Source organism: Carassius gibelio, chromosome A5, assembly GCF_023724105.1.
Source record: "Carassius gibelio isolate Cgi1373 ecotype wild population from Czech Republic chromosome A5, carGib1.2-hapl.c, whole genome shotgun sequence".
Taxonomy (NCBI): Eukaryota; Metazoa; Chordata; class Actinopteri; order Cypriniformes; family Cyprinidae; genus Carassius; species Carassius gibelio.
Genome location: NC_068375.1, coordinates 15527306 through 15554497, shown reverse-complemented (window position 1 = coordinate 15554497; position 27192 = coordinate 15527306). Strand labels below are relative to the sequence as shown.

General features: G+C 36.0%; 2 protein-coding genes across 11 annotated transcripts; one reads left to right on the top strand and one right to left on the bottom strand.

Annotated features, from left to right (window-relative positions):
* The first annotated feature begins 2990 nt into the window (after window positions 1-2990).
* LOC127996866 (bromodomain-containing protein 3) lies at window positions 2991-25579 on the top strand. Of its 10 annotated transcripts, none has more exons than XM_052591982.1 (14): window positions 3048-3157; window positions 3245-3321; window positions 4349-4683; window positions 6733-6870; window positions 6984-7128; window positions 7232-7410; window positions 11001-11378; window positions 12264-12392; window positions 12473-12661; window positions 13101-13169; window positions 14318-14550; window positions 18494-18783; window positions 20259-20384; window positions 23210-25579. In XM_052591982.1, exons 3-14 carry the CDS (start codon window positions 4483-4485, stop codon window positions 23329-23331), a joined length of 2199 nt encoding a protein of 732 aa, XP_052447942.1. In that variant the 5' UTR covers window positions 3048-3157; window positions 3245-3321; window positions 4349-4482; the 3' UTR covers window positions 23332-25579. The 10 variants fall into 10 exon arrangements, with proteins under 10 accessions (XP_052447939.1, XP_052447942.1, XP_052447941.1 ...); XM_052591981.1 differs by having other exon boundaries at window positions 10998-11378; window positions 23213-25579; XM_052591978.1 differs by having other exon boundaries at window positions 10998-11378.
* Window positions 25319-27174, bottom strand: LOC127997035 (putative uncharacterized protein BRD3OS). Its single transcript, XM_052591994.1, has one exon. It carries the CDS (start codon window positions 26662-26664, stop codon window positions 26410-26412), a length of 255 nt encoding a protein of 84 aa, XP_052447954.1. The 5' UTR covers window positions 26665-27174; the 3' UTR covers window positions 25319-26409.
* Between the last annotated feature and the right edge of the window lie 18 nt (window positions 27175-27192).

Here is a 27192-nt window from a genome sequence, read left to right as displayed (position 1 = left end):
CATGACATGGGCATGCATGGCTGTCTCTAGAACAGGACCTGTTCATTTTAATAATGACTTAATGTGCAGTAGCAAAATGAATTTGGAAGGGTACAAAATCATCTTGGCTGTCAATATTCAAGAAAAATCCCACCAAACTCATTAGAAAGCACTTCATATTGGATCAGGGCAAAGACCCAAAACACCCTGCTAGTTCAGTCAAGGACTTTATCAGGGCAAAGAAATGTAAGTTTTAGATCGCCCAACTCAATCTCCAGATTTAAATCTGATTGAACATTAATTTCACCAGATGAAGAGGAGACTAGAGACATAAACTCCCCAAAACAAGCAACAGTTGGAATTGGCTGCATTAAAGGCTGGGGGAAAGCATTTCAAAGCATAAGAGCAAGAGTCTGGTGATGACTATGGGTTGCAGACTCACTGCTCTGATTGCATAACTAAATATTAGCTTTTAATCTTTTACATCTGCCTTAAATTCAACTGTTCCAATACCTATGCTCACATCAAAAAGTGGGATGAACTCTAAAAGTGCTGTACTTTTTATTTGGTAAAAAAAAAATGTGTGCCGAAAGACCTAATAATAAAATGTGACATTCTGTAGTTTTGTTGCATATTCATCTTTTAATCATATTTGCAAATATCTTGACTATACAGCAGAGAAAGCAATTTTGTCTTTACAGTTCCAATACTGTATATACTGTATACATATATATTGTTTGTAATTGACACTTGACATTACGTTTTTATTTTTTTTTTCAATTGTAAAATAATGAAGTAGCTCTTACAGTTAGTCTATATGAAAAATTTCTATATAATTACAACATTTCAGAAAGATGTGCTCTCATGACTGCTGCACTATGAAAAACCTGTCATGATGAAAATAACAATCAACAATAATGCACACGTATTAGCAGAAAGATCCAGCAACAGATGTGGAAAATGTAACCAAAACTATTCTCTTTAAATCTTTAATACTATATGATAATAGTTTTATTTTTATTTCTTTTTCTGCTTTCTTTGTTTTACCACAAGTGTAGCTGCATCCTTCTACTTAATCCATATATATATATTTCATTATGAAATACTGAACAGTTACACATTTTTTTAAGGATTCCATTATAAGTATTTTCTTATTAGAAAAACTTCAGCACTTCAACACATTCAGAACATTTTAAGCAATGTAGGCTACTTGTTAATATGCTAAATTCTAACAGAAGTCCATGAATAGGGCACGATGTACTGTTTTATGAAGGAATTTTCTAAAATTTACGTTTCGTAAGTGGTCTACCTGTGTTTGTAATTACACATTGCATTGTTTTACAGTCACATGAAATGTCTGTAAACTTAACAGACAATGTCTTTGCAGACAATTATCAGTACATTTACATTTAGTCATTTAGCAGACGCTTTATTTCAAAGACAATGGAAGCAATCAAAAACAACAACATAGCAATGATATATAAGTGCTATAACAAGTTTCAGTTAGCATAAATGCAGAACAAGAAAAAGAAAAAGCCAATTCTTGAAGATGGCTAAGGACTCAGCTGCTCAGTTTGAGTTGGGAAGGTCAGTCCACCAGGACAGAACATTTAATGAAAAAGTTCGTAAAAGTGACTTTGTGCTTTTTTTGGGATCGCACAATCAAGTGACGTTCACTTGCAGAACGCAAGCTTCTAGAGTGCACATAGGTCAGAAGTAATGAATTCAGGTAAAGGGGTGCAGAGCCAGTGGTGGTTTGGTATGCAAACATCAATGCCTTGAATTTTATGCGAGCAGCTATTGGAAGCCAGTGCAAACTGATAAACAGAGGTGTGATGTGTATTCTTTTCGGCAAATTAAAAATGTATCTTGATGCCGTGTTCTGGATTGATTGTAAAGGTTTGATAGTACTGGCTGTAAGACTTGCCAAGAGAGCATTGCAATAGTCAAGCCAGAACAGGACAAGAGCTTGAACAAGGAGTTGTGCAGCATGTTCCGAAAGAAAGGGCCTGATCTTCTTAATGTTCAATAAAGCAAATCTGCAGGACTGGAAACTTTTAGCAATGTGGTCTGAGAAAGTTAACTGATCATCAATCATAACACAAAGGTTTCTGGCTGTTTTTGAAGGTGAAATTATGATGAAACGATGGGTTTGCTGGAACCACAAGCAGTTCTGTCTGGCAAAGTTGAGTTGAAGGTGATAGTCCTTCATCCAGTAAGAAATGTCTGTTAGACAAGATGAGATGCGAGGAGCTACCATCGGATCATCAGGGTGGAATGAGATGTATTGTTGAGTGTCAATCATGTTTTTTCATGGCCAATTCAGAATATCTATTTCTTTATTTAACAAGAATTGAGTGATTACAATGTTTTAAAGCAAATTAAATTAATAGTTTAATTTGCTCTTTAACATGATAAAGATCTACCAGTTGTTCACCATTGAAGGGTTAGCGACCATTGTAGCCACAAAAATCCTGTATACTAATACTTTTAGTAGGTTATATATTTGAATATATGTATAAACATTATCACATAATAATTACTGTTATAATTACCTGGGCTTACTGAGGTGCAATATCTGTCACTGAAGAAACCATTGGTTTAACGCCAACTGTCTTTTAAAATGTGTATTGCAGGCTACTGTTTTTTAATTATGTGGTTTTGCTAAAGGATGCATAAAGTTGAATGAATGCATGAATGAATTGTTGTGTTTTTTAAGCGAATGGATTTTTTTTTTTTTTTTTTTTTTTGCTGTTGATATTTTAATGTTTACCCTTTCATGTGTGCTTATTTCAGCTTTGTGACTGGTGTCATATTTTCAAATATTTCAAATATTTGCCAAAAATAGGCAAAATAATATTTTTTTATGGCTAAGTTATACACATGATCTGTTTACTTTGTACTGCAGTGTTAATTCTGTATTTGTAAAAAAAAAAAAAAAAAAAAAAATATGTGAATACCTGAGTGAGAATGAGAACGTTAAAGGCTGAGCGGCGCTGAGAGCGACAGTTATTCATTCACACAACAACAACAACAACCACAATACCGTGCGACGCAGCGCGCACGCGCACAACACTACCCAGCCAGTGTCGACCCCAGCCATCTATTATGCTTCTTCGCAATAAAAGCTACCCGAAAATCTGCAAGGAAACCGCTACCGGAGCTGCTTGGAGTGAAAGTAATAAAATATAACATGCATATTTACGTTTAGCGCATTCCGATCGAAGTTTATATTCAGTTTAAGTGATGTATATTGGTCTTTTAGGGGGAAAACACAGCTGAATGTGGCTAGCAGGATCTCCTCTGACAGAGTGGAGCTGATGAGCGGCGCTTTGCAACAATGTAGCAAACCCTCTTTTTTTCACGCGCAGCCCGACCGTGAACCTAGAGCTTGCTGTAATTGTTTGCGCTGTTGTTCTCATTGTATCAAGGGTAAAAACCGGGCTGGAGGATGCATGGTAGCCTGATTTTAAATGAACCCGCTGAGTAGCTAGTTGACTGAACGGCATGCACACACAATGGTTGTTAAAGACATGGTGGGGCTCGATCCTCGGCATTCCTGACTCGATGCCTTGTCTCTCCCGTGCCCGCCATCTTTTTAAGAACTAATATCCACACGCCTGATGCAGTTACTTTCATGCGCGATTGCAAATGCTTCCCGTTTAATCTACAGTTAAAGCGCTCCGTTTGAGGGCGCGCAGGGGCGCAGTTTGTTTGCTGATGTTTTGGTTTAATTCTGACTAAACACTGCAATTTTTCATGGGCGAGCAAAATTGTGTTCTTTTAGTTGGGTGCAAATAAGTAGTTGGAATGAAGCGCTCAAGTTCATAGAATTTTTCAGTATTTTTTCCTCACGTGAACACCCCGATATTGCGGTTCAGACTTAACTGATTTACTTGCGAAGATGCTTCATATCGAATTTAGCTGTTAATTGTACCACATTTAAAATGAAAAGGATTTTTAAATTAATTTGCTGTACGTTACATGAATGGTTATGGATATGAATGAACACAAATACTGTTTTCACAAGCACTTCAACGTCCAAAACTTGATAAAGTTTTAAATTAGATTAAAATTGATAGATAGATGAAAATCATACCTGCAGTATCACTTTCATTGATATGTACATATATAACTAAGTAGATATGTATGTTTGTGTGTGAGAGAGACACTTTATTTTCTTTCTGCAATTACATTTCCATTGAGATATACTATATATATATATATATATATATATGTGTGTGTGTGTGTGTGTGTGTGTGTGTGTGTGTGTGTGTGTGTGTGTGTGTGTTTGTGTGTGTGTGAAAGGGAGACACACACTTTATTTTCATGTGTATTTAATAAGATGTTTCTCTACCTTTAATGGCAGCGTGCTGACACTCAGGTCCTGAGATGGGATGTGTGTGTCTAGGTGGGACTAAGGAGCAGAAAGAGGATTATTGTAACTGAGCTAAGAGACGTACAAGCGTCATTCAGGCAACTTCTTCCCCTTAACTGAGCAGTATGTCGGTAGTCACATCCCCTGCCCAGGTGCCTCCACCTATTGTGAACCCTTCCCCTCCTGAGGTCACGAACCCTGGTAAGCCTGGGCGAAAAACTAACCAGCTACAATACATGCAGAATGTGGTTGTGAAGACTCTGTGGAAGCATCAGTTTGCGTGGCCCTTTTACACACCTGTGGATGCCATCAAATTGAATCTGCCCGTGAGTAAAATGTTTATATATTTTATTTAATGCAGACAATCTTCATGTTTTTGATAAAATACAGTAAAACAGTAATATTATTATTGTAATTTAAAATAAATGTTTCTATTTTATTATATATTAAAATGTAATTTATTCTTGTGATGGGAAAGCAGATTTTCCAGCATCATTACTCCAGTCTTCAGTGTCACATGATCCTTCAGAAATCATTCTGATTTGCTGATCTGCTGCTCAAGAAACATTTATTATTGTCTCCAATGTTGAAAATATTTGTGCTGCTTCCTATTTTTGAAAATAATCCTTATATTACTAACATTGTTATTACATTGTTAGGAATATATATTAACAATAACATTCAAAAGTCTGGGTTCAGATAAAAAAAAAAAAAAATTATTTATTCATTTATTCAGCAAGGACACATTAAATTGATCACATTTATAATAATACAAAATACTCAAATAAATGCTGTTCTTTCGAACTTTCTATTCACCAGTGAAGCCTGAAAAAACTGTATCACAGTTTTCACAAAAAATATTAAGCGGAAACTGTTGCATTGATAATGATCAGCTTTGTCATCGCAGGAATAAATACAATTTTAAAACAGAAAACAGTTATTTTAAGTTGTAATAATATTTCAAAATATTGCTGTTCATAGAGAGTTTGTTCATTAAAAAAGGCAACCTTGGTGAGCATAAGAGACATTTTTTTAAAGACATGTAAGAGTGATAAAATTTGACTTGAAGGGGACTTAAAGGTATGCATCTAGTGTTACCATATGGAATTGCAAAAATAATCAATGTTTTTAAAGGTGTCGGGCAAGCAGATAGTCCCGCCTCAAACTCATGCAGCTTATTGCGTCAGTGATTTTGAGTCAGGACTTTTTTTTTTTTGCTGTTATATTGGGATTAACTAAATAAATTCAGGGTGGCCGCAGGTCCTTAAAAAGTCTTAGATAAAGTTTTCCTTAAAAAAAGTCTTAAAAAGCCTTAAATTCAGATTCAGAGGGTAATTATCTTTGGTTACATTACTGCAAAGATTTTTCCAGTCTGTTTTACAATCATTGGACAGACTGAAAATATTTTCCCCCGCTGTAGTTACTGTGTTATCAGAGTGAATTGCGGAAGCAGAATCCAGTCGAACACCAGCTAGCTATGCAGCCTCTAGATAATTTAAATTGGTTAATGCAAGTTTACTGAAATAGGGCTAGAGAATTTTGCCAGACGGGACAATAGCATGATTAAAACTGAAGTGACCAAAAAAATAACTAGTGACGCATCAAAACATTAGAGTGATTCTTCTGATTTTATTACATTCAGCTTAAATATTGATTGATAAAGGATAGTGTATTTCTAGTGTCGCACAGTTAAAGACACGCACTGCCTGTGTCTGAGAGACTCATGGAGAAATCCAATCGAATGAGCAAAAAGAAACTCCCAAAACAAACATACTGAGGTGAAAAATTTAAATGTGTAGTTTATTTATAACTATATTTATAAATATAATGTAGTATATTTATCTAGTTAAGTAACATGCCATAACAAGAAGGCTATTTTGATGAATATTTTCACGATTGCAAATGTTGCATTGATTTTAGTTGCAACAAACAAGTTAAGTATATTAAGTTACTTAAAGTTTAGACACAACATTAACTGTTTTGCTCTATTTTGGATGTGATATGTGAAAAGATCACTGTATATTGTAATTATAAATAGCGTTTTTGACAGCGATGATGTTTTGTTTTCTTTACACATTAAACGCATTAAATATAACATACACTTATGTGATATAATGTGCATTTCCTTCGCAGGTTTGATCTTAAATTTCATATAAGGTGGTATTAAAAAGGTCTTAAAAAGTCTTAAACTTAACTTGTTCATATCTGTAGACACCCTGAAATATCTAGTTTTATTCTGGGGAAATAAAATATAAATGACTTAATCATAGATTTAGTATTTGAACGTCCCAAAAATTATACATCACTGCAAAATGTTTGTTTTCTTTCACCTGTTGCACTAGAGCTGGTCTAATTTATTGGTCTGTTTTATATAGGACTACCATAAAATTATCAAGAATCCAATGGACATGGGAACCATAAAGAAGCGACTTGAGAATAATTACTATTGGACTGCTGGCGAATGCATGCAGGACTTTAACACTATGTTCACAAACTGTTACATCTATAACAAGGTAGATTGAAGTCCTTAATGCTTCATACATTTTGTAACTATATGCTTTCTTCTATTCTTACTCTGTTTTATAATGTGTGAGTTAAATTAACTTCCCTTGAAAAATGGTCCTAGCCCACAGATGACATTGTTCTCATGGCTCAAGCCTTGGAAAAGATTTTCCTCCAAAAGGTAGCTCAGATGCCCCAGGAGGAAGTGGAACTTTTACCCCCACCACCAAAGGGTAAAGCACGGAAACCTGGAACACCCCCTACTTCAGGTAACTGTCTGGATGTCACAAATAATAAATGTTTGAAGTTACCAGTGACATGCTGCTTGAAGGAGTGTTTCCAGCTGACCTTGTCATTATCACATCCAAACAGAAAACCAACAATCGATAGCACTGACTACTGGTTCTCCATCCTCGTCATGTCCGAGCTCCCCTCCTCAGCTTGCTCAGACTCCTGTAATAGCTGCGACTCCAGTCTCGACCATCACCTCCAATGTCCAAACTGTGCCCCCTGCCACGTCCATGATCCCAACCTCACAGCCCGTTGTCAAAGTAAGACCAGTTAAAATTATGTAGAAGTAGCAGGTTTTATTTGGTCTGTCCTTTTCTGTACATTTTGAGGTCATTTGTTAGCAGGGGGAAGCAACATTTTATTTTATTTTAGGTATGGATCAGTATGACTTTTTTATTAAGGGCCTAAGCCACTACAGTCTTGTTTTTATAAGGATTATTATTATTAATTTATTTATTTTTTCGAGGGCTTTTGGGGCCCTTAACATGCTCAAAAACATGTCCACCAGCTTATAAAATGGCCAGTTTCTAGGGCAACTGTAGTACACGCCATTTCAACTAGTCACCGAAATTCATACATCTATAGATATGTAAAACTTTTGTGCTCACATTCAGCGCTCCGCCCCACAAGAAGTCGACTATTCAGGGTTTTGTGAAAAACTCATGTCAATTTTTGATAAAGGTTTACGCCCAATGTAAATTTGGGAACAGACTTATGATATCTTATGATATCTTAAACAGTGTTGCCATGGCAACATATCAAACTTTGAACAGGTCCTATTATGCTCTTTTACAAAGTCTTGATTTTGTTTTAGGGGTGTACTAGAACAGGCTCTCATACTAGGTTGTTAAAAAAACAAATTTTTCACATATTTTACAATATTACAATATCTCCCCAGTCTGGCATGAACAGCTCGAATAGTTCCTGTATCAAATGAAGGCCCACCTTCTGAAATACAAAATGTGCTGTGATTGGTTAGCTAGGCCAGTGTGTGTTGCGATTGGCACCACTTGGCTCTAGGTCAGGAAATGCCATGCCCCTTACCATAGCCGCCTGAGAGCTTTAGTGTAAATATTGCATCAAAATCAATTCAATTTAAGCACAGTTTAAACTAGGGATGGGTATCGTTAAGGTTTTAACGGTATTACTACTCTTACCGATACTGCTTAACGGTCTGGTACTTTAACAGTATTCTTATCGGTACTTTGTGTTGTGTTACTTTGTGTTGTGTTAGGCAGTCGGAAACTTTGCGTTTTCTGTCTGCACATAATGCACGTTTGAAGATGCTTTAACAGATTGCTTGTGTTTCCGCCCTTAAATGCACAAATTTTGTTGAACTTATGACAACCAGCATTAACTGCATTAACTCTAGTGAAGTATAACCACACTTTGGAACGTTTTGCTGTCTCCGCCATAGTCACTCTTCATATTAAGCAGGAGTTTTCGTACTGTAAGGGGCCGTTCACATATCGCGTCTAAAAACGTTCTAATGTTCTGATTTTTTTTCCCCAAAGCCTTCGGGCACTGAGGAGTCTCCCATTGCTAAATAACCATGACCTGCTCCCTCCATGAAGACGCAGAAATTTCAGCAATGGATAAATGGATTTGCAGCACTAAAAACTGCTTGCAGTAGCACTGCTACTAAATTAATTAAAAAATCCACATACAGCTATCAGCTGTTCCTTCATCTTGGCTGAGCTTTCAACATTGTTACGGAAAATGTGAGGAAGTTACATGACCTGCGGTGCACTTGCGGCATTCTGAAAAGTTGAGATGTTTTTAACTTGATGCGGTGCAGACGCGCCTGGAAAAAACGAGCTCGTCACACCGCATGCATGCCGCGACCACATCGCTTACATTATGAGCGTGCATACCGTGCACCTACATTTGAAATAACGAACTTGAGCGGACAAAAGATATGTGAACGGCCCCTTATGCATGTGTGTGCGCCGCGCTCGTTCTTTTTGTGTGTGTGACTGACAGACAGCCTCCGCGGCGCACATGAGAGATCTCGCAGATATCACAGACAAACGTCTTAATAATATCGCAAATTAGAAATGTTTGGTAAGATAAAATGTGCACGATAACATTATTAAGCAAATCTCTTCGCCATCGTCACTCTTTATTATTAAGCTGGAATTTTCATACTGTTATGTCTGTGCGTGCGCCGCGCTCGTTGTGGTGTGTGTGTGTGACCGACAGACAGCCTCCATGGCGCGCATGAGAGATCTCGCAGATCTCACAAACGTCTTAATTTGATCGCACATTAGAAATGTTTGGTGAGATAAAATGTGCACGATAACATTATTAAGCAAAAATACATAGTACATAATTTTTTCCCCTCCAGTACCGAAAGCAGAACCAATACCATCAGATCTTACTGATACTACGGTCTTTCATAATTTAGCCCTAGGGCCATTTTAATACCGGGTTTCGGTACCCATCCCTAGTTACCACTCTAAGTTCATTTGCCTTAGAAAAGCTAGCGTGTCTCCGACATATTGAAAACACTCATTTCCTTGTCTAGTGCAGCTCAACTAGTTCTCGTCCCATTCATAAGTATTTGTGATATCACAAATTGTAATTTTTGAAAGGGGATTTCTGTTAAATAAAATACCTCCTTTTGAAGTGGACTTTGATCTTTGTAACTTTGCAGATCTTTTTTATGCTCAAACAAGAACATTACAGACTAACTAAAGTTGACAAAATTTTTGCACAATAGCACCCCTTTAATATTTTTCTCAGGTGGTTTTAAGGCACTTAACATGCTAAGAACTGTTTAGTCACCAAACTCTGTAAATATAATGTTCTCATCAAGCCGGACAACATTATAATTTATAGTTATTATATCTACGACCTAGGGGAAGTTGGATATTTTGGTTTAAATGTGAATTTATGTGGAAAATTAGGATGTGCATTATTGCATACTCCTCCTAGGGAATTTATGCAATTCACCCTAAACTTTCAAAACATGATGCCAAGATATGGAAGATGCTAATTTGTGAACAGATTTTGGATATCTTGAATAATGTTGCCATGGTCATTTCTTAAAGTAACGGGGGGGAAAAAAGGAAACTCCTCAAAATGTTCCAAAGTCATTCTGAGGAAACATGCTTAGATCATTTCATAGGTGTTATAATTAAATAAGTTTTTTCTTTGCATTATTATTGTATATACCCAAAAAGTAAAAATGTTACGTTATTTTATAAATGCAATATATTTTTGCATTATTAATATACAGCAATTTACTATTTTTATTTATTTGTAAAATTATACTTTTTCTTTTGCTTTATTTTTAGCAGTTAGGCTTTAAAGGGGATGAATTTAAAGATGCAACTTCTGTGAGAGGTCTTTATTATTTTTGACAGCATGCTGTGCTTTAGTGTGTTAACAGTCTAAAAGTAGCTGTAAGATTGTCAGCACACTTAAACCGTTTCCGAGATGTCTCATCTCTAAATTAATCTCCTAAAGCACCTCCGTTTCAGCCATCAAAACAGCTTTTATAACAGATTTGCTGCCTTTAGCAATACATTTCACATCGCCTGCTGTGAGCAATGTTCCCATTATTATGCATAATCAGTTTTTTTGTGAGGACTATGAAAGTTTGTGCAATAAAATTTGTAGTCTATTTATTTGTTCAACAACTGTCTTTTATTCTCTCTATAACTCCCCAAAAAACATGTTTACTGATGTTTAATCAACTTGATCCTAAACCAGACCACTTATAAAATGCTCCTTTAAGAGTAGTCTGTCAGACACCCCATTGATAAAAATTCAAAGATAATTATTTTTGCACATTCCTATTTCCTTCGTGTTCTAACACACATGTCGATCTAATTTTCATCAGAAGAAAGGGGTGAAGCGAAAAGCAGACACTACCACACCCACAACCTGCGCGATCACTGCCAGCAGAAGTGAGTCGCCCACTGGGATGTTGGAATCCAAACTCAGTAAAGTCATTTCAAGACGAGAGAGCACAGGTCGATCAAACAGGCCCATCAAACCTCCAAAAAAGGACCTGGAGGATGAAGATGTCCAGCAGCAAGGCAACAAGAAAAGCAAGCTCAACGATCATCTCAAATACTGTGATACTATTCTTAAAGAGATGCTTTCCAAGAAGCATGCGGCCTATGCCTGGCCCTTCTACAAGCCTGTAGATGCAGAGGCGCTCGAGCTGCATGACTATCACGAAATCATCAAGCAACCAATGGACCTCAGCACTGTCAAAGTATGGCATACAATTTCACCATGAAAAGTCAGAAATTATTTCAGTTATTTAAGTGTATGGTAGTAAATATTCTCAAGAATTAAGTATTAATTTAGATAAATGTTGTTACACAAAAGAGAAAGTTGTAAAATTATTATATAAATAAAATATTACACTGTAATTAAATTATATACAAACTATTAGTATTACATCTATAGTACTTTTTCGGTGTTATATATAATGCTACTATATTATGTAATAACATGTATTTTGAATTTTATATATATATATATATATATATATATATATATATATACACACACACATGTGTTTACAGTATTTAATATTATAACTTTTTGTTATAACTAATTTATTACATGTGTGTATAGTAAATATTTTAAAATAATAAATAATTGTATTGATATAAATATTTATTAGTTATAATTTCTTATATTCTAATTACATTTTTATTTAAATTAATTACATGTGTGCGCAAATACACGAAAGTAAATAAACTTTTAAATGAATGTGTGTGTGTGTGTGTGTGTGTGTGTGTGTGTGTACATTTAGTTATTTATTATACTTATACGGTAATTGTTTCTTTTTATTTCTAAAGATAATTTATTTCTATAAATAAAACTATATATAATATTATATATATATATATATATATATATATATATATATATATATATATATATATATATATATATATATACTTTGCAATTGAGATGACTGGTAAAAATATCTAAACTCTCCTGAAATCATCATAAATACATTAGTTATTATATTCATAAAATAAACTTGTTATTTTCAAGATTTACTTTCATGCTTCAGTTTTTAATCTTATTTTTTTTCTTTCATTTTTAAAGGTAAACTGTGTCTCATAAAATGTCTATTTTCCAGAAAAAAATGGACAGTCGAGAATACCAAGACGCCCAAAGTTTTGCAGCAGATATTCGGTTAATGTTCTCAAATTGTTACAAATACAACCCACCCGATCACGAGGTCGTTGCCATGGCAAGAAAACTCCAGGTGAGATGGTTGACACTGAGCCATTGTGCCTTATCATGTGCTTTCAGATCTCACCAATCATATTTTTCCATGTCCTGCAGGATGTGTTTGAGATGAAATTCGCTAAGATGCCAGACGAACCCGCCGAGCCGTCCTCACCCAGCACGGTGTCGGCCACAGCAGTGGTGAGCAAAAGCACTGGCAGCAGTGAGAGCAGTGTGGACTCTTCCAGCTCCAGCTCCGACTCGGAGGAGGAACGGGCCACTCGGCTGGCAGAGCTGCAGGAACAGGTGAGTGGCAGACCGGTGGGTGTCCCCACTTGAGGACCAAGATCCAAACCAAGGGTGGAGAGACAGGCAGAGGCCGCGCCCACTCCCCTCACATTCACCACCACCTCCTCAGTCTGACTTGTTGTGTCAGAATCATTTGGACCTTTTTTTGTTTTTCCTTAATGTCTCTTGTTTTCGTAATGTTTTGGAATCGACTGCCCATCTTCACCCTGGACTGAAGGTTTAACCCTCTACCGCCTCTACAGTTTGTGTTGGCATCTTGGTATACATTGGCTTGCATGCTGTCAAAGTTCGAATTTTAATTTTGCTATCTCTCAGTGTCAAACATATTGATGTCAATTGTAGTTCCTCTGCTCTCATCATTACACAGTCTGTTGTTAAAATACATTTTTGAGAATGACTATTTTGTCCGTTGATTTCACTTTGGCTTTTTTCCCAGCAATTCGCTGTGGAGCACCCCAATGGTAACAGGGCGGGGACAAAAAACGGGTGTGCCAAACATTTTCAGGTGAATTATATTTTGTACTTCCCGGTCCCCCACCCCACTAACTCCTTCATTCTTCTTATTTGAGCGGTAGAGGGTTAAGGTGGTGCTTTATGGGGTGTATTTGAGCTGGGTATCTCCCTCAAGTGAGCTTGCTTTGTCACTGAGCTAGTCTTTTGGCTCTGTTTCCCTCTTTGCTTTGTGAATGACATTGACTGGCAAATTTGTCAGTGAGAATCCAAATTCTTTGCCGGGATGTGGTCTCCAGTGCTTCCAAATCATCATGGTAAAGTCTTTTTCATTCTTTAAAGGAGGTTTAATTTTGCCATGAAACTTAACTAGAATGGATTATCACATTTAAAAAATGTGTAATGGGATTTGATCCTGTCCATTGTTTGTTGATTGAATAGAGGCAGATTTAAATATGGGCATGCAGTTGGTTGTAAAAAAAAAAAAAAAAAAAAAGTGGAGGGGTTTAAGTGGATAAATTAATTGGAGAATAAAGAAATAGTCAAAAGATTACAAAAAAAATAAAGAAAAAATAAACAAACACTAACATTGAAACTTGCATAGATTATTCCTTCACAATACAATAGGTAATTTGAATTTAGAAAATAGAGAATTACGGCTGGGGAAATATGGCAAAAAATTTTTTTTTTACATCATACAAATTTTAAATACATTTATCACAATATTCTGTTACCATTATCGGGGAAGGAAATGCTTTCCATTTGTGTGTTAGACCTTGAGAATTTATATAAACATAACTTGTTCATTACTTCACAGACTAGCTACTTTAAAAAAAAAAATCTGTTTTATAATTTAATCTTTGAGTTTCATTGTGTATTTGACTGTAGTTTTTCTCAAATAAAAAAAAAAAAGCTGATGTAGTGACTCTCAGAGCAGCTGTGGAGAATTCATAAGTGAGCAAAATTTTGCTGGGCTTGGCAAATGTTTCAAAATAAGAGTCCTCTTCTTTGGGGAGAGTATTTCCATGAAAATGGGAGATATGTAGGGGACAAATGTCATTCAATATCCGTTGAACTGTTCCCTTTATTGCCAGTCCTATCATCTGTCCACGCACAGCTAAGATCCTAGACTTTAACTTTAGCCGCGATGCAGCATGCCCCGTCCACTTGCTTTCTAACCTTCCCCTCCACCTTCCTCCTCAGCTGAAGGCTGTTCATGAACAGCTAGCCGCTCTGTCACAGGGTCCTGTGAGCAAACCAAAGAAAAAGAAAGAGAAGAAAGAAAAAGAGAAGAAGAAAAAAGACAAAGAGAAGGACAAAGACAAAAACAAGGTCAAGGTGGAAGATGAGAAAAAGGCCAAGTCCTCACAAACGAATAAGCAACCTCAGCAGAAGAAGACCACTGCGCGGAAACCCAACAGCACATCTACCACGAGGTTAGCTTGTTTTCTACAGTTGAGATATTTACAATTAACTGTATGATGCATTTTTTTTATCCCATTTATAGTGGGTATGGATTTTGTGTGACCATAACTAAAGCCCAAAGAAAGAGATATTCTTTATAAAAGTTAAGACTCGTCCACACCCTCCGAAAACGCCTCGTTTAAACATGCCCCAAAATGTCTACTTCACTATGTGGGAAGATTTGCATAACACCACCCAAATGTTCACGAAAATGAGAATCAATCATTATTATTTAACTTAACATACACTACCAGTGAAAAGATTTTTCAACAGTAAGATTATGTTTTTAAATTCTCTTCTAAATATATAAATACATTTTGAAATATTTTTACTATTTAAAATAACTGTTTTCTATTTGAAAATATTTTAAAATGCCTTTTTCCTGATTTCAAAGCTATATTTTTCACATGTCAGTCACATGATCCCTCAGAAATCATTCTGTTTTTCTGATTTGCTACTCAAAAATTATTTATAATGTTAAAATAGAAATAGAACGTTCAGAAGAACAGCATTTATCTGAAATAGAAGTCTTTTGTAACAATAAAATTGTCTTTATCATCACTTTTGATCAATTTAAAGCGTTCTTGCTTAATAAAAGTATTAATAGCTATCTATAATTTATTTCAGGAAATAAATAATACTGACTCAAAGCTTTTGGATGGAATACTGTATAATGTTACAAAGGCTTTTTATAGATTTAAAAAAATCTATTGTTTTAAATAGATAATCAGCAAATCGGCATATTATAATTATTTCTGGATCTTGTAACACTAAAGACTAGAGTAATGATGCTGAAAATTCAGCTTTGATAAATTAGGAATAAATTACATTCTAAAATATATTTAAAAAAAAAAAACTATTTTAAATAGTTAAAATATTTTTAAAAATTACAGTTTTTGCTGTACTTTGTATCAAATAAAGGCTTGGTGAGCAGAAAGAGAATTATTTAAAAAATAAAAACATAAAAAAGTCTTACTGTTCAAAAACGTGACTACTTGATTAGTAGTGTAGGCTGATTATTCTTATAGACTGAAACAAATATGCTCTAGCAAGTATAAAGAGTATGAAAAGTGTTCCGAGTTGCAGCAGAAAAAAGAAAGAAAACAAATACATGCTGCTGGAAACAGGCTTGTTATTAAAAATGCAAACTGATTGTCTGCCAGCAGGAGGCGATGTGAGAGCGGTAGAACTTGCGGTTTCCCCGGTAACGAATGTAATCAAAGCAGCTCTGCTGCCAACAAAACTTTTCTGAAGATAGTCCTTTCTCTTCAGAGATACATTTATTAAATGACACCCGCGACGTGTTTTGATTTTGAAACGTGCAGTGTTCATGTTTATTCAACGTAGTCAAACACCACAAATAAATCAATGTATACAACACACTGGTAATGTATATTGAAATGTCGGAAATGTGTTTAAAAATCATATCACCATTATTGAAAAAAATTATATCATAATACATAATAATATTGAATTATAGTCCAGCCCTAAGTTCAACCCAAAAATTCAGATGTGTGCAGCACATTTTACAGAGGACTGTTTCCTGAACCTGGGAGAGTAGCCTACAATGCGTCTGTGCACAAAGTCTGTTTCTATAAAGTGGGGCGATTCCAACATGGCAAGGACAGTATAATGCCTCTGATTCACAGCCTGTAAGTACATTTACATTTTTTAAGAATTTGCCATTGATGAGTCAAATGCGAGTTTTGAGCAGTGTAGAGTAGCACTTGTTGTTTGTCGTTTCTCCGATCACGAATGCAGACTTGTTTTTAAGTTTACATAGATATGCAATGCAACGCAACTTGTAAAGTTGTAACTTGTAAGTCATTATAATCAGTAATTATGTCCCCATTGGATGCAACAATTGCCTCGTTTGTAATGGGTTTTATTGGTTTTGTGTCGTGGCGCCAAAAGACCGCATCACAGTATGTTAAGGGGTAGTGTTGTCAAAAGACCCAGTACCAAGTCGTACCAAGTTGGCACTAAAAAAATGAAAATGTCACGGTACCAGGTTTTTTAGGTACCGAGTACCCGATCAACCCGGTTCTTGACGCATACAGCGCTATGATTTCCACAAAGCAGAAAACGTGGACGGAATCTCAAAATCCAGTCGTGAAAATGAAACTTACATTTTATATGGAGAGTCACGGAATTTGTCAAAGTTAGCATAAATTAATCAAATCAAATCTCCATATGGACCAGTATCTGTAAATGTTAAGCCGCAAAAGTTGGTTGAAATATGAATCCTGCATGTTCTGTGTGTGAATGAATGAGTGGCAGAGACGTGCGGGTTTGTTTACTACATAGACTGAAGCGTCTGACGCTTGCAGTAATTTCAGCATCTGCCGTCTCAGTGAGGACATGAATACATAAACAACGTCACCAGAACTGTTCTGAGTCACTTCACAAGCATTTTACCATTTCATTTGAGTAAAACCAGCGTCAATTTACAGGTATTTATGGTAACCCGTCAAAAAAAAATTCATTTTTACATAAAGGCATTGTGCTAAAAATATTACTATTATTTAATACAATGTATGTGATACTGCTACTACTGTTGAAAAAATTAATAAAACTTTATTTTTTTTAAAGAAATAAATCACACAATATCTCTTCCATGTTTTAATTTTAATAGCAAAAAATAAAATGTGTTTAAATTTCATTAATTAAAAGACAAATTAAATCTGGGTGAAACTTGTTTACTGTTTTTCATAATTATATTACTTGTAGAAACACTTAAAACACAATTGTAAATAGGTATAAAGAATGGCATTGGTTTTATTTCTAGTAATAATTTTTTTTTTTATTAGCATATTTTTGTGTTTTGCTTTGCTATCAAAATTGGTACCAAGAACCGTGGATTTTCACTGTTATCGGTACCGAATACTGAAATTTTGGTACCATGACAACACTAAGGGACTTAACATTTCCATCACACACTTGAGGCATTCAGCCAATCACAATGCATTGAATAGCTGGCCAATCAGCGAACACCTCGCTTTTCAGAAAGTTAATCTTTGTAAAAAATCTACTTGTTTCAGAAAGGCGGGGCATAGAGGAGCAACAATAATGTACATTATGTGGAAAATAATGTTTATTGAGCCTTAAACTGGATAAACACAATGCATTACACCAAACACACAAAATAATGTTATGTTTAGCAACGTCATATGACCCCTTTTAAATATTCCTGTTATGCAAAGATGAGTTTCCAGCAGTCATTACTCCAGTCTTCAGTGTCACATGATACTTCAGAAATCATTCTAATATGCTGATTTGCTGCTCAAGAAACTTCCGACAGTATTATCATCGATGTTGAAAACAGTGGTGCTCTTAATATTTTTGTGAAAACTGTAAAAAAAATAAATAAAAAAAAATTAAAAAAAAATAAGTGTTTATTTGAAACTGAAATCTTTTGTATCATTGTAAATGTGTTTCATTTTACTTTTGATCAATTTAATGCTCCCTTACTGGATAAAAAAAAATCTTACTGATGTTATTTCTCTTGCCATAACTTTATATATAATTGTGGCTATCTTTTCATTATTGCAGCTTATTTCTCTGTTAGGTTATTTCTTGTTTTAAAGTGTATCTCTCACTCTGTGGAAACAGGCTTCCATAGAAAACTGAAGCTCCACAGAAAGGAAAGCAACAAAGCACACACTTGCTAATAGGCCAAGCAGGCACAATTATTAACCAATAACCAACTGTAAATGTCTGCCTTGTGTACGTTGGTTAAAGTTACAATAAAGAGATATGCCATCAGTGTAAGTTAAAGCAATGCAATAAAACACAATGTTCCATTTATTGGTAGTAGTGGTGATGTGAGCGAACTGTCACGATTTCAATCTCAGCATGGCATGCCAGTTCAGTCTTATGTGTAGAGTTAAGGTCAAGCCTTTGTGTAATCCACAGGCAACCGAAAAAGGGGGGGAAACCTGGCTCTGCAAACTATGAGTCTGATGAGGAGGAGTCTTTTCCCATGTCTTATGATGAGAAGCGGCAGCTCAGCCTGGATATCAACCGTTTGCCGGGTGAGAAACTGGGCCGTGTTGTCCACATCATCCAGTCACGTGAGCCGTCGCTGCGAGACTCCAACCCAGACGAGATCGAGATCGACTTCGAAACGCTCAAGCCTTCCACGCTGCGTGAGCTCGAACGATACGTCAAGTCCTGTTTACAGAAAAAGCAGCGCAAACCTATACGTAAGTGCCTTTCTTTTCCATCTTTGCAGATGTGTTGCTACTACAGTATTTTAGAGACAAGCAGCTATCTTTTCTTGCCTGGTCTGTCTGCTCTAAAAGCTGGAATGGGCTGTGCTATTTCCTCCTTTGAGCTGGGAGCACTCACCTTCTCCAGTGTGTTGCATGACTTTCGGTGGATTATCTTACATGTGCTTTCCCTATTAATACCTCCAAACGAAGCTTCAGGGGTTTAAAGAGTACAACAGTATAAGATAGAGATTATTTAATCAGACCACAAATTTCCAAATTGAAAGCAGTGTACATGTAATTAATGTGCACACTGCTCTACTCATACTTCATAAAGGAATATTTTGGGTTGATTTATAGTTGAGCTCAATGGACAGCATTTGTGGCCTAATGCTGATTATTGCAAGAAGTCATTTCCACTAGTCCCTCCATAAATGTTAAAATACACACTGCTGTTTCAATGGAGTGCAATAGTGCCACACACACTGGTTCTGGAATTCATTCCCATTCATTTCCCAAAAGGTTTTTTAAAAAAAAAAGTCAGTTTGAAGCCAAAAAGTGTTCTAAGGCAAGAACCAAACCAACCAGCTACGTGGTGAATCACATTACAAACTTTGATGAAGCAATAAGTATTTGAAAATCAGACAAAAAGACAAAGGTCATTCTCACTGGTTGGAACTTGGAAGCTAAAGACTGCTCCTCTCGATTCTCTGATTGGTGGAGATTATTTTCAGAATCATGGGTAATGTAGTTTTTCATCAGGAATTCCACTGTTACACACATTGTTACTTCAAAAATAAGTTGAAATAATGCTGGCTGATGGCTTCAACAAAAGCATATGTCATTGACTAACAACCTCATAGATCTCAGTAGTTATTTTTAAAGGTTTATAAGTTATGGATAAAAATCAATTTCTCAATAGAGAAAATGAATAAGTTGTAAACAATATACAGTATGTGTGAGAAAGTGCTTACTAACCTTTTCTGTTAAAGGTTATGTTGAATTTCACTTTTATCACAACACCATTAACCATCAAATAAACTCAAATCTAAAAGTAAATAATATATATATAAAATTAAATTATATATATATATATATATATATATATATATATATATATATATATATATATATATATTTTTTTTTTTTTTTTTTTAATCTTACAAAAAGTAGCTCCATTCACTTCTTTAGTAAGTGCCTTAATGGAAACTATATATATATATATATATATATATATATATATATATATATATATATATATATATATATAAAAACAAGTCTAAATATTTTTTTCTGGTTGTATACAAATGCTGCCATTTGGCCTTAACTTGCATCGAACCAGATAGATCCCTTTAGCTTACATTTGTTAAAAACCAGTGTAGTAGAGTGCTTTTTGCTGCTTGTTGCCACGGCGGTGGGCTACGAGGGCAACCCGTTACTCACCGGTCACCGCTGTGTGTCTCCTGCAGCGGGCACTGGGAAAAAGAGTGCCAAGTCTAAAGAGGAACTGGTTCAGGAAAAGAAGAAAGAGTTAGAAAAGAGGCTACAAGACGTGAGCGGACAACTGAACAACAACAAGAAACCACCCAAAAAAGGTACCTGTGTGGTAGTGTGCAGATGTGAGCAGACAGGTGACTGCTTAGGTGACCGGTTAGATTTAGGAGGGTAGGATAAGACAACAGAGATAAGGATAGGCCTTTTGCTTTACTAATGACTAACTTGATCAAAGGGCTTCGGTCGGACTTACATATGTAATGCTGTTCACACACTGAAAAGGGTTTGCAGGGCTCAACAACAAGGATGGACTGCTGGCCCCAGTTTCGGACCACTTGATGGGACTCTCTCTTGCCATCATATTCTATCTAAACGGTCTATACAATGTTGTTTATAAGTTTGAGGTCAGTAATTATTATTATTATTATTATTTATTTAATTTTTTAAGAAGTTAATACTTTTATTCCGCTAGAATGCATTAAATGATCAAAAGTGAAATACATTTATAATGTTAAGATTACAGTTTCACATAAATGATGTTATATGAGGTTCTACTTTGCTCATCGAAATATCCTGTATTAAAAAAAAAAGGAAAAATGTATACAGGTCCTTCTCAAAATATTTGCATATTGTGATAAAAGTTCATTATTTTCCATAATGATAAAAATTAAACTTTCATATATTTTAGATTCATTGCACACCAACTGATTTATTTCAGGTCTATATTGTTTTAATACTGATGATTTTGGCATACAGCTCATGAAAACCCAAAATTCCTATCTCAAAAAATTAGCATATTTCATCCGACCAATAAAAGAAAAGTGTTTTTAATACAAAAAAGTCAACCTTCAAATAATTATGTTCAGTTATGCACTCAATACTTGGTTGGGAATCCTTTTGCAGAAATGACTGCTTCAATGTGGCGTGGCATGGAGGCAATCAGCCTGTGGCACTGCTGAGGTGTTATGGAGGCCCAGGATGCTTCGATAGCAGCCTTAAGCTCATCCAGAGTGTTGGGTCTTGCGTCTCTCAACTTTCTCTTCACAATATCCCACAGATTCATGATGATGGGTTCAGGTCAGGAGAGTTGGCAGGCCAATTGAGCACAGTAATACCATGTTCTGTAAAACCATTTACCAGTGGTTTTGGCACTGTGAGTAGGTGCCAGGTTGTGCTGAAAAACGAAATCTTCATCTCCATAAAGCTTTTCAGCAGATGGAAGCATGAAGTGCTCCAAAATCTCCTGATAACTAGCTGCATTGACCCTGCCCTTGATAAAACACAGTGGACCAACACCAGCAGCTGACATGGCACCCCAGACAATCACTGACTGTGGGTACTTGACACTGGACTTCAGGAATTTTGGCATTTCCTTCTCCCCAGTCTTCCTCCAGACTCTGGCACCTTGATTTCCGAATGACATGCAAAATTTGCTTTCATCCGAAAAAAGTACTTTGGACCACTGAGCAACAGTCCAGTGCTGCTTCTCTGTAGCCCATTTCCCACGGTGGCTCTGGATGTTTCTGCTCCAGACTCAGTCCACTGCTTCCGCAGGTCCCCCAAGGTCTGGAATCGGTTCTTCTCCACAATCTTCCTCAGGGTCCGGTCACCTCTTCTCGTTGTGCAGCGTTTTTTGCCACACTTTTTCCTTCCCACAGAGGTGCCTTGATACAGCACTCTGGGAACAGCCTATTCGTTCAGAAATTTCTTTCTGTGTCTTACCCTCTCGCTTGAGGGTGTCAATGATGGCCTTCTGGACAGCAGTCAGGTCGGCAGTCTTACCCATGATTGCGGTTTTGAGTAATGAACCAGGCTGGGAGTTTTTAAAAGCCTCAGGAATCTTTTGCAGGTTTTTAGAGTTAATTAGTTGATTCAGATGATGAGGTTAATAGCTCGTTTAAAGAACCTTTTCATGATATGCTAATTTTTTGAGATAGGAATTTTGGGTTTTAATGAGCTGTATGCCAAAATCATCAGTATTAAAACAATAAAAGACCTGAAATATTTCAGTTGGTGCCAATGAATCTAAAACATATGAAAGTTTGATTTTTATCATTAAATTATGGAAAATAATGAACTTTTATCACAATATGCAAAATTTTTGAGAAGGACCTGTATATTAAGCAACACTGCTGTTTTGAACATTGTTAATGTCTCTTAAACACCAAATCATCAAAGGATCACGTGACACTGAAGACTGGAGAAATGAAGCTGAAAATTCAGCTTTGCCATCACAGAAATAAAATATATTTTAAAATGTGTTAAAAAGAAATAAATAAATAATATATATATATATAACGTATATGTTGTTGTTGTTGTTTTTTTGATCACATAAATGCAGCCTTGGTGAGACATCTTTCAGAAAGATTAAAAGGTCTTACTGCAAACTGTAATTAGATATGTTTGTACTTTATTAAATACAAATTTTAAAATTACAATTTCAAATGAATACAGGTAAATATTAAATTATAAATTTAATACTTATTTTAATACAATTTTAATTATTATTTGTGTGTGTGTTAGGGCCAGAATGGGAACTCTGAACTACTGGCATATAAAAAAAAATCCTTGCTGTTGAGCCCTGGTTCAGACAATGCATAAAATGTTTAAAATAATTACCCCTGCTAAAGAGGCCAATAACTGATGAATGTGGTTGTTTGTGCTGTGACTAACTGACTTCACTTGATATCAGCTGCTTTGTTGGGCACGTTATATATTCTGTCCTCTCGAGACCAGATCTTTGCTTTCTTTATGCATGTCTCTGCTTTATCATATCACACGGCTGCAGGTGTGGGTAAAGGCATTTAAGATAACAATATAGAGACAAAGCTCTTAACGGAAATGAGTTGCATAAAATATGCACCTTCAGTGTTTGTTTTTCTCACACATATTGAAGGTCGCAATCACTTGTCTTTCCTGTTCCCAGCAGAGAAGGCGGGGTCAGCGCAGGGGGGCGGGCCATCTCGACTGAGTGGCAGCAGCAGTTCTTCAGATTCGGGCAGCAGCAGCTCCAGCGGCTCCAGCTCCGAGAGCAGTGACTCAGACTGAACTCCAATCGGCGCGTCACATTACTTCAACCTCCTCTATTTTCTAACGAGTAGTGTGTGTTGTCACGATAGCATCTCTCTGAAGGCCTATTTTCTAAAGAGCTAGACGCATTGCAGATGGCAGAGGATATTTTAAAATAGTTTATAGGATGCTCTTGGCTCAGACAAAGAGGAGAGTTGGAATAGTTCAAGCAGTTTTAAGGTTCTTGCTGGCCCTCAAAGGGAAACGCCTGGTATCACCAGAGAGAAAAAAAAAGAGAGAGGTGAAACGGTTGTGAGTTTTTTTTTTAGGTTGCTGCTCATTAGATCCATACTGAAAACATGCATTAGTGCAAAAACTGACAAATGCCTGGCTGCATTTTACTGATCGAGTAGCTACAAAAAGTCTCAAAATCTGAAGGAACAATGAATTATGGGCTCTCTCCCTCTGGTGTGGTTCTCTCGTGTTGGCGTGACTTTTCAACTCATTCCACATTTATTTTGCGGACTATGATAATACTCTTCATTGTTACTATTTTTAAGAGAATCTATTTATTTTTTTTAATCCAAAAAGGCACAGAATGATGTGTGTTTTCAACAGAAATGTTTCCAGTTAACCAGTTTCAATGTAAGAAATTCGGCTCTGCATAGTTCACTAGTAGTCTAGACTGCATCTGGAAACGGTCAGTATCATTTTCAAACTGCTTTTAGAGGCTTCGCAATCATTTTTGGCGATTTCAAATAAATTTTCACTTCCAGTTCTGTCAGCTCAGTATTTGATTGTAGAATCATGTCAGATATTTAGTTTTTTTATTTGTTCGTTTTTAATCTATAACATATGTTCATTCGTTTGTTTGTTTTTATTCAGATTGTCGTCTTTATTTTATTTTTTACTGTTAATATGTAGTTGCCCTGACTCTCTCATCTCCTACTTTCTATCTGATATGCCTCATCTTTACTAAGTCCACTCAGGACAATCAAAGTTGTGATTTAAATTCAGTATGTAGGAAACCAGTATGTAGGGTATCAAATAGAATGGGCATTAAAATCAACCACAAGGCTGCAGATTGGAGTGAATCAGCCTCAGTGAAATTCTTCAATGGGGAAAACCAAGTGAAGACTAGCTCTCTTGGACAAAAAGCCACTTAAAGGAGATTTTTGTTAAGAAAAAGAATTGGACATTTCTCTCGGAGAAGATTTCAAGCAGCAGTGCTAGATTTGATTTCAGAAGGATGTGTGTTCGACAATAGTTATTTTTAGTTGAAAGTATTACAACAAATGTTCGTTCTTGATTTTAATAACTTTATTTTACTTAAGTTTTTCTCAAATGGCGTATTGAATAATTTCAATGGTACCTAGACACTTCTTGCCATGTATCCAGAATAATTTGGAAATGGACCATGACTGATCATCTTTATAAATATATATTTAATGAATTTATTAGAGGTTATTTTTTCAATTTCTTCTTGTGGCTGCAGTATTGCCACTCATTCACTGGGTTTGTGACATTGGCAAGGTTTTATTTCATTTAACAGCCTTGAATTTAACTCTGAACTCCTCAAAATCATTGGATGTGATCTTGTTGCCTTAAGTTTAGTTGGCACACACAAAAAAAAGTATAATGGGTCCAGTATAACTGATCAAGTTGAAGCCCATGTGTATAGATTTTTTTTTGTCATGAAAATACATAAAAAATTGTGATGTAAAGTGACTTCATTGGTTTTCATACATGTACAATGCTTTTAATTCTGTTTCAATTTGATTCATTATACCACTGTATTGCATTACATGTTCGTTTTAGACTATAACATACCTTGTTTCTTAGATGATTTCGGTTACAGCTCCTGTTCCTCAATTCCTCCAGCAGAGTCCAGTAAATGCAACTGAGCTTCGTGATCCAGAGATATAAAGCTACATAGGATATATAATTACAGATATAAATGTATATTCACTACTTATTCGTCAACTCTGTCTTGGGGTCTAAGTATTTTAGTTCTTTTTTTATGAGAGAGAGAGAGAGAACATTTGTGTATTGCATGCCAATTTACAGTATATTTCTTAAACTTTTTGAGCAGTTTATAACATGTAAATGTCATTCTTTCGAGTAAAGTTTTAAAATCGGTAGCGCTGCATATGTAAAGTTCAGCAAGTCAAAGGAATTTGTCAAGTATGTTTTGGCAGAGACTTACATGATAATATCTGATGTATAAGCTAATCTGAGATTTGGACACTGAGCCCCTCGTTTTTCGTAAATAAATCACAAAAACCCATAGGAGTGTCTTTTTACTATGTAGATATTTATTTGAGTGCACTTAATGTTTTCATTTGTATTTGTAGAAGACATTAAAAACGCAAGATTGAGATGAGAAATACTTGGAGAAGTGTAATGTCAAACTGTCAAAATGTGACATCTTGAGTCATTTAGAATAAATCTAGATGTAAAAAAAAAATTTGGAGGCATCAACGATCCTTAAAAAGGTAAACGTGAAAAAAACGATAGCTTACAACAAAATACTATTAGGGTCTATTATTATTGTATTACTGTATTATTAAGATTGCTCTTTCATAAATAGCAATGAATATAAATACGTTTGTGGTCACCAGTTTGCCTTGGGGAAAAAACAAAGTGCCATTCACATTACAAAATTGTAGTGGTTAATACATATATATTAAACTATAAATCACTGGGCCACTCGTGTAATGCATAATGTAGCCTAGAGTCAGAGATTGGTAGATACTTTATATTTTGCCACTGAAAAACACTGCAACCAGTGATAAACATATCTTGACTAATTAGTAGTTTGTTCAATTGGGATATCCAGTATAATGAAATACCTGCTCATTTTGAATATTGGTTCAAATTGGGATTTTCAGTTGGTTAAACTGAGCTTTAGTACTGATAGTAACTCATATAAATAGGTAATGGTCCTCCATGTACACTGCATACATTTTCAAGATACTGTTTGATGCATTGTTCATGAATCTCACTGTAAGCACGAGCACCATACTTTCTGAACAATGATATGTGGACAGATCACAGTACTGTTGACTTGACAAATACGTGTGAAGCGTATCATCAGTCATGAGAGGAATACCACGATCACATAACAGCGCAAATCCGGGATTGTCCAGTGCTATCGGAGTCTTTCAGTCTTGTTTTGTCCCGTACCACAACTGCCTGGTTGCCGTACTGGCTGTAGCACGAGCTCTGACTGCGGCTCAGGTAACTGGTCGGAGGCCCTTTCTCCAGCTCCAGCTGCTGCTGCTGCCAAACCAGCAGCGACGTGTCCCTGAAGCGGAGCCGCGCGTAGCCCTCCGACATCGCCTTCTCAGCCAAAGGACAGCGTTCCGTCATCGCGAGGAAAGCTCAAGAGCGGACTGGCGCCTTGTTAACTATTTCAAGAGAGTGAACGTCTCGTATGTCGTCTTGGCTTAGATCATGCATTTAGTTAGGTGTCTCGAAGCAGCAGGTTTGTTGAAGTGAGAACAGAACCTCTTCTTCATACGCTTGTCTTCGATCAGGTGCGCGTTATCAAAACGAGGCTTTGATGCTAATCCTCTCTGCATGTTAGTGGCTGGTGAGATTTCATGCAGCTTAAAATGAACAACTCGCGGATAGTAGTTGATAGTAGTTATCTGAACAAGATGGATTTGTAAGAACGGGCTCTTCTGTAGTATTCACATTTGACCATCAGGTCACGGTTTCGTGCAATAATTCGAGAAAAAAAAACTCCGACGCCAGCGGCTGCCTGTGGTAACAACGTCCGCCTGAATGCGCGTCCGACCGCAAACCTGAAACGTTTAATGGTTCCGAGTGCAAGTTTATGAGCATAGTACAACCAAGTTTGATATTATAACCCAAAATTTAACATTAAAATGTGCA

What these genes read in the sequence shown, in the direction of transcription:
- LOC127997035 (XM_052591994.1), bottom strand. Translation starts at nt 26,664, where the DNA reads ATGACGGAACGCTGTCCTTTGGCTGAGAAGGCGATGTCGGAGGGCTAC.
- LOC127996866 (XM_052591979.1), top strand. Translation starts at nt 4,483, where the DNA reads ATGTCGGTAGTCACATCCCCTGCCCAGGTGCCTCCACCTATTGTGAAC. An exon ending in CCTCACAGCCCGTTGTCAAA is followed by an intron (nt 7,411 to 10,997) that starts GTAAGACCAGTT and finishes AATTTTCATCAG; the next exon opens with AAGAAAGGGGTGAAGCGAAA. An exon ending in TGGCAGAGCTGCAGGAACAG is followed by an intron (nt 12,662 to 13,100) that starts GTGAGTGGCAGA and finishes CTTTTTTCCCAG; the next exon opens with CAATTCGCTGTGGAGCACCC.